The 13,531-nt window shown below is 40.4% G+C and overlaps 1 protein-coding gene across 2 annotated transcripts in view; it reads right to left on the reverse strand.

Annotated features, from left to right (window-relative positions):
- Positions 1–13,531, reverse strand: part of LOC148427885 (partitioning defective 3 homolog B-like) — a 96,320-nt gene that overhangs the window by 17,476 nt on the left and 65,313 nt on the right. The window contains exons 20-22 of one of the 2 annotated variants that reach the window (XM_088408546.1): positions 9,298–9,408; positions 8,950–9,204; positions 4,353–4,464 (exon numbers count right to left, since the gene is read on the reverse strand). In XM_088408546.1, coding sequence (XP_088264672.1) covers positions 4,353–4,464; positions 8,950–9,204; positions 9,298–9,408 — 478 coding nt within the window. The remainder of the gene's footprint in view (positions 1–4,352; positions 4,465–8,949; positions 9,205–9,297; positions 9,409–13,531) is intronic. The other variant, XM_088408547.1, reaches the window with a different exon arrangement.

Raw genomic sequence — 13,531 nt, forward strand, 5'->3', positions numbered from 1 at the left:
ATGTTCACAACACGAGGTGTGCTCAAAGGAACAACTCGTCAGGTCAAAGTGGCTAGTTAGGACAGCGGGAGCAGATGAATCCCACCAAGGAAACAATGCAACAGCTGGCCATGATGGGAAGGGCGGGGGGAGGGATGGCAGGTGACAGCATAATGGTGGCCAAAATAATATATTTCTGATGTCTCAATCTTGCAGATTCACACGTGAATAAGCATGCATTTGTTACAACCGTGAACAGAGAAAAAACTATTAGGAGCTTTGCCTGCGGGTACGAAGTACCACGCACAGATCAGCAGGACCCTAAATGCGTGCGTGCATCTGTGAGAGAACGTAAGCCATCGATCACCGTGACAGGCGGGTGTGCGTTTACTTAATGATGTGGGGGTTTATTTATGAAGTGATGGCCAAAATGTGAGAGGGCGGGGCCAGTGGGTGGTAGCAGTTGAAGCAGAAGCAGCTCAAGGATGCAACATTAAAATATCATCAAAGTGATGGATGTCCGTACCACACGCACCATTAAAGGGAAATACAAAAAACAGAGAGTCGAGTCAGGATACGTGGTAATGACTCCAGGGCATGCGACACCCGGTTAAGCGCGAGTTCCTGCCAGCTCATTACAATGTCAGATGCACTACCTGCACTGTTGTTCCTTACATACTGGAAAATTAGTCATTGGTGATGCATTCATTGTGCTCATCAAACATTTCTGACAGCAAAGTCAAATTAAGTAAAAAGGTCCAATATTAAAACAATGTGTGTTTGTGTACAGTGCGTACATTGCCTGTATATCAGTGCTCTTATTTTGTATATTGGCTGATATACTGGTTCTCAAATATGACAGACAGTTCTTTTTTTATTACTTACTTTTTGCCAGCGGTTTCAATATCGGCCAGTGGTCACTTTTCACACATTTATCTAGCTTCCAGCTCATCTCAATCATTGAGGTTCTGTTGCTTAAAAGGGAGATACATGAAGAAAAGACTTGAAGTCAACAAAGCGACAATTGAAGACATCACTTTGGATTTATATTGCCAGTGGGCACTCCTTTCCCAACGGGAATTATTCATAATCTTCCCAGAATAAAGGAAATGTCTGCATTCACACAGACACAGGTGACTTGAACAATTAACCAATAATGGCCCTTCTGAGGGAGTTGTCAAACTCAAGTATCTACTGAGGCAAGGTCAGAGGCAAGGTCAAATTTAGTGAATACCAAGTTGAGGAAAAGTGAAATGTGTCATGTTCTTTGCAGCTTAATGGGGAAATGTTTTCATAATTACAAGTGTGACCTATTCACAGGTACAGAGAACATGGGAGAACGGTCAAATTAAAGGGGCATTGATAGACCGAGGCACAGAGGGAAAGTGGATAGACTCTACACTCCACATTCCTCTAAGAACACTACTTAAGGATTTATCGACGCACACCAATCTAAACATACAAACACAGGGTCACACACAAACTCTTAAAAGCCAGGGTCAAATGCCCTCAGTTCAATCAGTCTCACACCTTCTGTACTTGCAGACTACTGAAAAAATAAACAGAAGACATGAATAGATACTGTAACCAGACTCTTGAGTTTATGGCAGTGCTGTCAAGTGTGCAAATTGGGATCTAAGTGCTCAAATGAGCAAATAGAGACACTTGCACCTTTGCTTTCAAAGTGTAGAAAAAAAAAAAAAAACAGTATGAACAGCACTCCTGGCCTTGAGCCGCGAACAAAGTCGAGAGAAATGTGAGCGAATAAAAGGCCTGCAAGTTCAATACAGTCGAGTGAATGGAGGATGAGAAATTCACAGAAACGTTTGATAGCAGCAGATTTCATGTGTTAATTTGACGGAAAGAAACGCTGCAAAAAATAAAATCAGTACGTTAACGTGCACGCAGTCAAGTTACCAACAGCGGTTTACTACGCCTTTCCCAGATCCTAATGTACAGGTGGTGCTGACCACTATGATACTACTCTTTAGTGCAACTCCTTAATCCAGGAAAATGTATCAATAGGTGGCAACACACTTTGTTTATTTGTGAACATTCTTTATTGTGTCACTCATATTTACATTACATTCTTTACTATTTTAGGCTCATCTCTCCCTGTGTTACTTCCAGGAAGTTTGATCGTCTTGAATTTCCCGTGATCACAATGTGTGTGTATGTAAACAGAGTAGTGCGTTTCATGCATAGCTCCTTATAGGGGGACAAACACACTTTTATTTTTTGCTGCTGGAAAGGCTGTTTTTTATCGGGTAAAAAAAAAAAAAAAAAACAACAATCCAAACAGAGGGCACACCCATGCCGGCTGCACTTTAATTGCATCAGCGTTTGGATAACAAGAGAGTGGTGGCCCACTGAAGGGAGCGACACATGCTGCACAGGGACGTGTAATGAGCGACACAGGCCTCGGGCCACAAAGCAAGCAGCTGTGTTGTGAGTCTATGGGTGGCTAATGACAACCCGTGTATACAGCTTCATTTCTCAGTAAACAGAGACAAACGTGAGGAAACAGGCGCAGTGGGATGCAAGTTGAAGTTGGACAATAAATCCATCCTATATTCCCAAGCATGCCTCTGGTTATGTCTTTGCTCAGTAGAGCTTTGTGAAATATGAAACCAAATCTGACAAAGTGGCTGCCATTTATTGTCCATCCATCCGTCCATCCGTTTTCCAATTGCAGGGCATACAAACAACCATCCACACTCCCAATCACACCTAAGGACAATTTGGAGTGTCCAACACACGTACCATGCGTTTTTGGAATGTGGCGGGAAGCCGGAGTTCCTGGAGGAAACCCATGCGGGCACAGGGAGAACAAGCACTCCCCACAGGAAGGCCGGAGCAAGCTGTAATTGTCTAGTAGCTTGTAATTGTGTCTAGCACTGGTGTCGGCAACCCGCGGCTCTATCTGTGGCGCCGCCCCAGTAGTACCCAGGAGCGTTTTCAAAAATGGGGATCCCAAAGGGAAAAAAAGAAAGATGATAACAGAGGATTCAACAGTTCTGGACCAAATCATTCGCACATCAAAAAGAGCAAGGTCCAGTTGGAAGTGAGAGAAATGAGTGGAATTGCATCACTTCTGGTGAGATTAGAGGAGCACAAGGCTAGATGTGTGAAGACGAAAATGACATTTTACATGCCCAATGTTGGGAAGCTGTACAGTGAAGTCACATTAAACACTTTGTTGTTGTTTTTTCAAAGCGTTAAAATAAAAAATTACATTAAAAAATCTGATTTCTTTGTTGAATATCTAGAATTTTATCACTGCAATAAAACATAATACGTGAATATTGTAATGGAAGTTAAACTTGCAGCATGATTGTAAAGCAGTGTAGTCACATGTTGTTGGGTCATTCTCTCCAGGAGAGCAGAAATGAAACTTGATTGGTTCTTTCTATAATATGAATTTTAACAGTTGATCCTTATTTTTATCAGTTTACATAATGTGATTTTTCACAGTTGTCCAAAAGAAGTGTCAGCTGTGTATTCACCTAATCTGTACAAGACAACTAATGGCCCCAACCCCATTGATAAAGTAAGAAATTCCATTAATTAAACCTGGTAATGAACAATGGTAAAGTGAAGACCATTCCAGGTGATTACTTCTTGAAAGATCATCGAGGGAATGTCAAGTAAGCACAAAGCAAAGGGTGTCTATTTTGAAGAAAATACAATATCAAACATGTTTTCACCATTTTGTGTAAAGCACATAATTCAACATTTGTCAATCCATAGTTTTTATGCATTCGGTGAGAATATACCATGTAAATAGTCATGAAATAAGGAAAACACATTGAAAGAGAAGGCGTGTTCAAGTGATTTGTCTGCACCTCTCCAACACTTTAAGATGAAAATCAAAATTTAAACATGATAAATTCCCTCTGATGCATTCATTAGAATAAAGTTCCAAAGTAAAGGACACTTTGAATCATAGGTGCTTTGTTCAAAAAAAGAAGGAAAAAAAAAAAAAACAATAGGCGGAACTACTGAGCCATTTTTAAGAGACTACACTGTATTCATGTTTTAGCCAGACCTGATATGTGTACGCAGTTTTATGAATTTCCACCCAGGTTTTGACATTTTTTTTCTGGGCCGCATCGTCAAAACAACAGTGTTTGACATAATAAAAAGCTTTCATTACCTTTTCATCACATGTTAACATGAAACGCCCAGCTTGAAAAACTCTTAATTGTACAGAATAAATTCTTCAGAATAAATTCCGTAGAAGGTATTTGTTCTATGACCTCTATTAAAGACCAAAAATGGCAGCCAATTTGAAAACAATGTCATATTGGTGGGTTCTTGCTCATTTGTAATTCTCCATGCCAGGTAAAGAAGCCAAAGCATGCAACACTCACCCGATGCGGGTCGTTCTCTAGGACTCTACGTCGCGCTGTGTCCAGCTCCTCATAGCCTGGAGCAGCCCGGCCCTGAGGGTACTCTCGCCGTGTCCCCTGAGGCCGCTGACCACTGCAGTGAGATGCATAAGAGCAGATGAGGGCTGGTGGGGTTTTTTTGGAATAAAAGTGCATTGATGATTCTTATGAAAGATACATAACAAAGCATATCACAGTTTATACTAAAAGCATAGAAATGAAATGCTGTGAGAAACATGATTAGCATCATCTTCCCTCAAATTCTTTGACAAGTTGGGAATGACTGTATTGAGACTGACTAATGGATATCCACAATTACAGGCCTTCAGCTTTCATCAGAATCTGAAGGGAACTCTTTAATATGGGGAAAAAAAAGGGGGGGGGGGGGCACAATATGCTTCTAGAATGCAACACATAATACAGGTCTCTACAAAACAACAACGACTTGGAAGCCTGTATTAAACGTGTCCTGTTACTGTGCGTTGGGGTGCATATGTGAATGAAAACAACCACTGTTTTAACTGTATTAAAAAATGCAATTTAGTATGTGGTAAAGATGGTGATCCTTCAGTGATTTAATGTCGCTCTTTACAAGGAGAGAAGCCTGAGTCATACGCTTCCCAGTGGCATATTGATATGCAAATTGTTACCATTATTCAACTCAAGAGTATGTATGCCTGTCTGCAAGGTCCTCGACAACGGTGCAAAACTCAACCTCCAACTGTGCCCGAAGGGACACCAGCGCACATTTCAGGTTTATCAAGACGAATACATGAAATGGCATTAGATCACGTGGTGCTCATCGTCACATCTTAAGAATTTCTTCAATGTGGCCTTTCAACGCACAGCTATTCAATACACATCTGTGTACTGCCACCTGCCCTGTCGACAACCTTTCTGTGTAGAAATAACAACTATTGGAATTGACCTGTTTGTTTGTTTTTTTTCCTTCTTTCAGGGTTCTCAGTGCTCAGAAAATCCCCCCCGTTTTTTTTTCTTTTTTTCTAAGCATCCTGATGAAAATGTGTTTCTCATAGAGGTTCCGAACACGACTCATTGAGCCATTTTGCATATCAATGCAGAATTCAGAATGTATAACAGAATCTCTAACGTGTGCAAAATGGGTCCAGACTTGACTCGGCTATATCGTATATAGATCAACAGTGACACATCGTAATTAGCGCCAAGAAAACCTGCTGTTAAAAGCATTTATTTACAAAAATCTTTAAACAAGCAACATTATGCAGACAAAATATTTCATGGCATGCCACACCATATTGCGCCAAGACCAATAAGCAATCCCTGATCCCTTAATTAGGGGCTTCCATTGTGTGTGAGTCGACATGTTGCTCTCAAATGAAACAACTCTGTTAATATATTGTTACATTGTACCTGTCATAATGATAGACAAGATCAACATTGTTATTTTAATGGCGGAGGAAAGGCTAAACTTATACTATATTATGAGACACACACACACACACACACACACACACACTAGTCTGATAATAGCAAATGTGGTGAGGACGAGCACGAACACAAACTGTATCATCAGCATCTTTGAGAAGGACGAGACTAATTAGAAGATGTGCTGCGCGACTGATTGCTTTTATAAATCTCACTAGTGACTCAGGCTCAAAACACAGTTGGAAGACGAGCACAATGAAGGGAAAAAATGAACCGAAAGGGGTAAAACATTCCGGGACGTACCAACTTGTATATAATATTGTATATATTTTTGTCAACCTCACTGCAAGCTATAACTGCCTCTCAATGTGCTTGCTAACAGAACAGCAGCCTCAGAAGGTTTCCTACAATTAGTTCTTAAACACTGATACACTTTGCGCACTTTCTGCCTTGATAAGTGTATCTTGTTTATCTAAGTTTTGCGTGTTTGGAAAACCAACATTTCTCAGAGTAATTGTGAGACAAAGGAACACATTTCTATAAAAACAAAGTTTGGACTATGTCTTTCTTTCAACTTAGCTTACAATTGTTTTATTTATTTGTCTGTTTGAGACAAGTCTTTCACTGCTCTTTTATCTCCTCATACATTTCTGTGCCCAGTAACTATATGACAAGAGCCCTCTTCCTTAATACCTTTTGACAAGCATAGCCAACCTTTTCCTGCTACAGGTCAGACTCTCGCACAGCGTTAATCAAATGTGACGCCCATCACGACACGCACCTGCCATTGGAGGCACTAATGAAAATGTTCCAGTGGTAAAATAGGCGGATGCCACTTGGGAGTCCACTGTTCATAGCTTGACAGGAAGAGAAGGGTGGGGGGACCCGTGTGTGGATGAATTAGATGAAAAAACATTTGGATAAAGCTGCGCCGCAATAAGTGTTTCACCAGCACATGACTTCCATCTCCCAGATGGCTCATCGTTTTGTGCACCGCTAAAATGTAAAAGATGAGAAGTTGCTGGGCTGTTTCTAGGAATACAATATGTTAAAGACATACAGGATAGCTTTCATATGCAGGCGGATCCATATTTTTGTACGGTGTTTAAAATAATCATTTCTGTGTGATAAAACAAGGCAGAAAATTGCCAAATCGTCGCACCGTGTGCGGGCTTCCGCAACTAGTTTTGAAGCTACAGTATTCAAAATGTAACTGTGGGTAAACGTCCCAACACCACATATGTAACTGACAATCAAAATGCTACATTGCATCACATGATTTTTCACAACAAAAATGATGTTTTCTAGGAATCAAACAAAATGCAGAAAGCACAGCTGCTGTACCAATACAGCGTTATGAAGTGTATAGATTTTTTGTGTTTCACAATGGCACTTAACGGTTTACGATTTTGCATGTCTTTCTGGCACTGAAACACATAAGTGCCTTCAAGAAATTGATATTGCCGACAAAAAGAAAAAAAACATCAAAATATAAATCAAAATACACACAAGTTGTTTCCTCTCTTTCTGTAGTTATATAGCTTCAGCAAGCTATTTTTCTTTTAAAGTTGCATCATGTTGTTTTGGGGTCAATAAAGATCATAGTGGAGAATACCCATAAGTGCCTTTAACATAGAACATTTGAGGGACACTCAGCGGGGAGACACACCTACACACTGCTGCTAGGTTACACTTTGCTGTGTGGCAAAAAATAAATAAAAACAGATTTGTGTCCGTATAATTGTATAAATAGACTTGACAAGCAAGAAAAGTGCTTGTGTGGGCCCTTGAGAGCCATACTTGCAAAAGAAACAGTCATCGGTGAAGCTCTAATTACTTTAGTCGCATAAGAATAATTAATAATGGCATTCGCAAAAACATACGAACAATGAAAGTTACGAGTCATTTAAATGTCACGAGAATATATGGGGTGTCATACATTGCAAAATAATATTTGAAATGGCTTTCAGTGATTCCGGGACAGTCTCCTGAAGGAGAATGCTCTTAATCCATCATGCTAATGCTAAAGACTAACTAAATTTACATTACCAGCAAAGCAGGGGGCATGCCACAGTGAGAGAAAGAGACAGAGAAAACAGGCCAGTAATGAAGCACCCACCACCAGTGAATGAGTTCAAGTGGTCCAACACATCTGTCAGGCTGCTGGACTGTGGCTAATTATCCCTGCTAACTCTTTGTCTGCATCTTCCCGTCTCCAATGCACTTTGCTGCGCTGACACACAAACCCACTCTGTCGATGCAAGTGGTCCTTCCTTCTGCCATGTCTTTCCATCTGTTTCCTTCTCATGTCATCCCTTTTGTAATTTGCAAGTCAAAAGCATTTCTTCTCAGAGAGTTAAATATGCAGGAGGTTTTAAAGAGTCTATTATTTCATTGGGGAGATGATGAATTTGCATTAGGATCCTCTTCAGATTTTATACATGCAAAGCTTAAGCTACATTTAAATGCAGGCGTTGTATCAGCTAAAGTTATAATGTTTTATTCAAGAGGAAAGGCTGCATTGACAAACTGTTTCTTTTGCATAGATTGTAGATTCTCTTATGTTATACTGTATTGTACTTTATTTAGGAGTTGTCACTGGCTGGAGTTGACACTTATTTAATTTATATATTGATAATGTGCATCTGCAGACATGGGCTGTTTCAGGTCATCTTGCTCATAGCATAACTGCCCCCCCCCCCCCCTCCCCCCCAAAGGAAATGGCTCTCCAGAGTCAAAGCACTCCCAGGTTTTTAACAAGTAAATCACGAGTCCTAAAACGGCAACCCGAGTGTAATTCCATTTAAGTTAAAACTCACGTCCTTTATCACTAGTATGTGCCTCTAATCAAAATTTGGTTGGGTCTTTGAGATAAGCATGTTTTTTTTTATTCTGCATTGAACTACACGGAGATTAATTTTCTGAAGAATTTGATTGGCAAAAAAACAAAAACAAAACTGTTAGCTTTGTTATGCGTGACGAAATGTAATCATAGTAGAAAATGTATCACTTGATAGGATACTTGATTCATAAAAACAGATGGTCAACCATACAAAGCCAAGATTAGATTAGAATTGGGCACTTGCATGGAAACCCAGTCTAATTTTCCACAAAGGCGCAAATGAGCTGCAATCTAATAATCAATTCCTTATCCTCTCCAGTGCTGTCTCACCTTTCTGCAGGTTGTCGCCCGGACTTGTTGACCTTGGCATAGAGCCCCTCTAACTCCTCGGCAGAGGCCTGAGGCTGTTTATTCTCCTGATTCGCAAGGGAAGGGGTCCGGCCGACCAGATGCTGGGAGTTTGGCTGGAAGAAGTTGTTGATCCGAGCATAGTTGGGGTCGTCGTCGTCCTCCTCCACATCAGGGAGAGAGCGCGGGCCAGGGGCGAGCTGGCCAAAGTCGATTTCAGCATATCGCGGATCATAGCTGTCAGTGACAAGCATTAAGGAGGAAGGATAACTCATCACAAATACTCAGACCTTCGTAGTTGTTTCGTGTCAGAAGCGCACTGATTCCTACCTCCCTCTGTCGTCAGGATACCTATCAGCCTCTTCCTCACTCCAGGCTTCCAATTTACTTTTTGTCGCTTTGACAACATCTTTGTTCTTGTCATCTCTCTTCTTCCCAAATCTGTGCAAAAATGGGACATCACAGCACTTTTTTTTTTTTAAATGACTTCAGGTTGATTTGTTTGCTGACTTAATCCCAGAAACTAATCAAAGCCTATGTAATGGTGGGCTTAGAAATTATTTCAGGGGAAATTCATTTTAATATTCTTGCTGAGGATGACTATCAAGAAAAATCGTAAATAATGAATATTTAAACCTTATTAAGTATGTTATTAAACTGTTGAATCCCCTCTTTTTCATATTTCGTCATTAATCCTTTCCCTTTAAATATTTAAGATTCTTTCATCTCATCCTTTCCTCGTAAAGTTATCTTAGGCAATCTAATGACTGCGTTTATCTCATTAACAGAGAGTCATTTTTCATTACCGCTAGAGAAAGACATGCAGCCTGAATGGGGACCTGTTGGCCCAGCTAAAAGCGGCAGAGATTTGGAACGCTCGAGCGAAGGCAAGCCATTATTGGCATCTTTGCCGTGAGTTACTAACTTGAGATACCCTGTTCAAGTTACCATCAGCATTTATTTTTTGGAATATAGCTTTTTCTTCTTGGCCATAATATCAGCTCACACTGCATTACAAACACCCATGTAACCTTCCCACTACCTCAAAAACAGTAAAAACTGCCATAGGTATTTTGTTTTGTTCAAGCTGCACTAAAAGAAGACTGCTAATTACCTCACTGCTGCGGTCAGTTTGGACAAAGGAATAACAGTGTCGTCACCTTCCTATGCACCATCAGACATACGTAATTGCATTATTTCTTACTCATTATTATTCAGAATAGAAGATTTATTTGATTTATAAGCTGTTAGACAGCATCCCTTTCCAAAGATACACTGGTGGAAATTCCTAATTAACATTCCAAGGGGGCAGCCGTCCGCAGCTGGACTCATTATACCTGCATTAATTAGAAAAAAGCACCCAACTGAGGACTGAATGTAAAAAAAAAAAAAAAAAAGAACCCCCACACACGCACAAAACCCATAGACATAATGAGGGAGACATGTACCTGCCATGAGAGTGGTTGGTATCGTACACTCTCCTATTATCTCATATCATCCCCAAAACGTCCACTATAACCCTATGGTGGGCAAGCGATGCCAACAGCATGACTATACTTCTTTAAACGACTTTACTGTACTATATGGATTAGTGAAAATGAATGACACCCCCCCGCCCCCATTTTCGTGTTGAAAACAAAAGTCACTATGAAGCTACTGAATTGAAAAACAACAATCAAATGTTTGCTTGAACAGATAACGGCATCAAGATACAAATGCCATCCATATTTCTGCATAACACTTGGACTTGCACTGCTTCTAGCGTAATGCAACAAAGTACGTAAACCTTGCCAGTAAATCAGTTGAAGAAATTGTTTATACTTTCTTCTTGGTCTGCAGAAAAAGAAAGCCCTTTTTTGTTCTTCCTTTTCATTTGTGTCAGTGAGAGATTTTGAAATGAAATGGAAAAACTACAATTTCAACGTAACCTCAACAATTTTTGCCCCCCCCCCCAAAAAAAAAGTGCAAGATACGGAACAAAACCGAGCTGTGCCATAATTAATGATGACATTTAACATTAGAGAAATCCGAACTAATCGCTACAAAGAATATATATGTGCAGCAGAGGGAAGACCAAAGTGAGAGTAGGAAATAGGCGAGGGCAGATGAGTGAGAGAAAAAAAAACTGCCAATAAAAGTGCTCCTCAGCTGGGGAGGAATAAGGAGATTAGCTATAGACTGCATAGAGAAATACTACAACAGCATTGAGGCACAGGGAGAACAGTTAATCAGCCAAGCAGAACTGTTATCTCAGTAATTAGATTGCTCTGTATATATTTTGAGAGAAGCGCACATATCGCAGTGGAGTTTGCAGCTAAAAGAGATTAACACTGTAGAGTTGTGTAAGAGAGCTTCTCTCGCCTTTATGCTGATGCTTTTGGAAAATTTTCCAGGCTGTGGACTATTCTTTACGTTAAAGCCTTAATGCAGATGAGGATCGGGCTACAAAAGGATGACGCTTAACCGCAAGGTCAACTTGGGCCACTAACGCTGACTGACATCTCAACAAGCCAAAACAGGCTCCTCTCTGCTCAATATGCAAACATAGCCAGTTGGTACCAATGTTTCACTTGACATAATTATGAATGTCCTGCACCTCCTTGAGGTATCTAGCCTGAATCCTCTTTATAAAATACAGACAATACCACCAAAAGGAAGAGAGCGTGAGAGAGGAAGTTTCTGAAACGTTGACACAATGTTAATTCCATTTTAAATAGCTTCACATTGAATGCGCTGAGGGAACATTACAATGCAGGATAACGCATCATCTATGACAAGATAACAATGTATTTGTTGTTTTGGCAATAAAATACAGTTGCACGGGATGAAAGATTGAGTGGGATTACATGGAAGTCCAAAAATGGTTCAGGGCCTTCTTAGAGGAAAGGAGTTCCTTTGTGACTGTTGGAAGTTTTGAATCTTATTGACATGCGGGGGTCCCTCAAGGGTCAGTCCTTGCACCCATTCCATCCAATTTATTACCTTCTGACATCAATGTTGGCTATCAGGGTCATGCACATGCCAGATATGCATATGACAGGTATATTTATCAATGTCCCCAAATGACAGCAGTTCAATTAATCTCGGGTGTCACTGCCTAGAGAAGATCAACAACTAAATGAAGCAAAATTCCATACAAAGCAAAACAGAGCTTATTATTTTTGGCAGAAAATTCACTGTCATTAGAAACCAGATAGAAAATCTGAAATCTTGGGTTGACTCAGATCTGACTTTCAGCAGTCATATCAGATGGATCCCTAAATTAGACTTTTATCATGTGAAAAACATATCCGGATTGAAGGTTTGCAAGGTCCAAGCAGAATAGGAGAAATATATCTACTGTATATATCCCCCACTCCCCTTTGCATAGTTGGGGAATTACAGTATTTGCATCAGTTGCTGCAATTGATGTGTAAAGCTTTCAAGAAGCCGTGGGAGAGGCTGAAAGACACGGGATATAAGTGGGGATCTGGACCCCACACATCTTCAGAGAAGACACAATGAACATGCTTTATCTACAAGAAAACTCTTATTTGTTTTGCTTTACTCTCGACAGACAGCTAGGGAGTGACTTCTTACATGAGTGAGTCATTAGCCAACATTAAACAACAGAGAAGGTCCATCCGTCACCCTTGGTATGAAAATGACTGGACAGGACAGTGGATATGTAATTGCTTCCTGCCGTCCTGTCCTTCAATGCATCAGTGCGTATGACTAATGCATGGTCAAATAAGAATTGTTTGTGATCGTTTCCTGTTGCATCTTGAGAAGTTTTAATTAGCAGCTTAGTGATGGGCAGTCAGCAGCTGAACCGGCTCTGAGCAGGCTCGCCGATACCAATGCGCCTACACTTGAAACTGGCTATCCCTGAGGGCCAATTCAAATGTCCTAACTCATTAAGAAGTGATGAATTGCATAGCTGATCAACACAAATGGAAGTCTGCATTCGCTCAGGGTCTCATTTGATTATTACCTTGTGCATATTATTTCATCGCCTAAAAGGTGGTGTCAAATTCCCGTCTGGATGAGTCACTGGAGACAAACATAAGAACATTGATTTAAAAAAAAACCCCAGTTGTTTTAGCCTCCCAAACGAATGAAAAACCGATGCATGACCCAGCTTTGAATGAAGGAGAATTTTGAGGCAGGTTTGCTTGGTAAAGCGAAAAAAAAAAAGACAAAAACGGTGTGTTCAGTTGTTTATAAGATCATACAATTGATTCATATTATTGATTCTGAGGGAGTGGCTCAAATTTGCAGAGTAAATGCAGAAAACCGGGAATCAAAAGAAACTTTCAGACTAGGCAATCGACTTAATGGAGGAGAAAGAAAGGTGTTGCCATAACATGAAAGGGATAACCCCCCCCCCCCCCAAAAAAAAAAAAAAAAACACGAAAATCTCGTTGCGTAGGAACAGAAGAGGGCATATCAAGGAATGGCCTATAAGATCCAGCTGATTCAGGTGCAGAATTGGAGATGCAGGAACGTGTTTTGACTGAGCCTTTATCAGCTGATATATATGCATGAAGACTCCCTCATCATCCTTAGTGATGATTTCCCAGCC

Source organism: Hippichthys cyanospilos, chromosome 2, assembly GCF_059441005.1.
Source record: "Hippichthys cyanospilos isolate Australia breed blue-spotted pipefish chromosome 2, RoL_Hcya_1.0, whole genome shotgun sequence".
In the NCBI taxonomy this organism is placed as follows: Eukaryota; Metazoa; Chordata; class Actinopteri; order Syngnathiformes; family Syngnathidae; genus Hippichthys; species Hippichthys cyanospilos.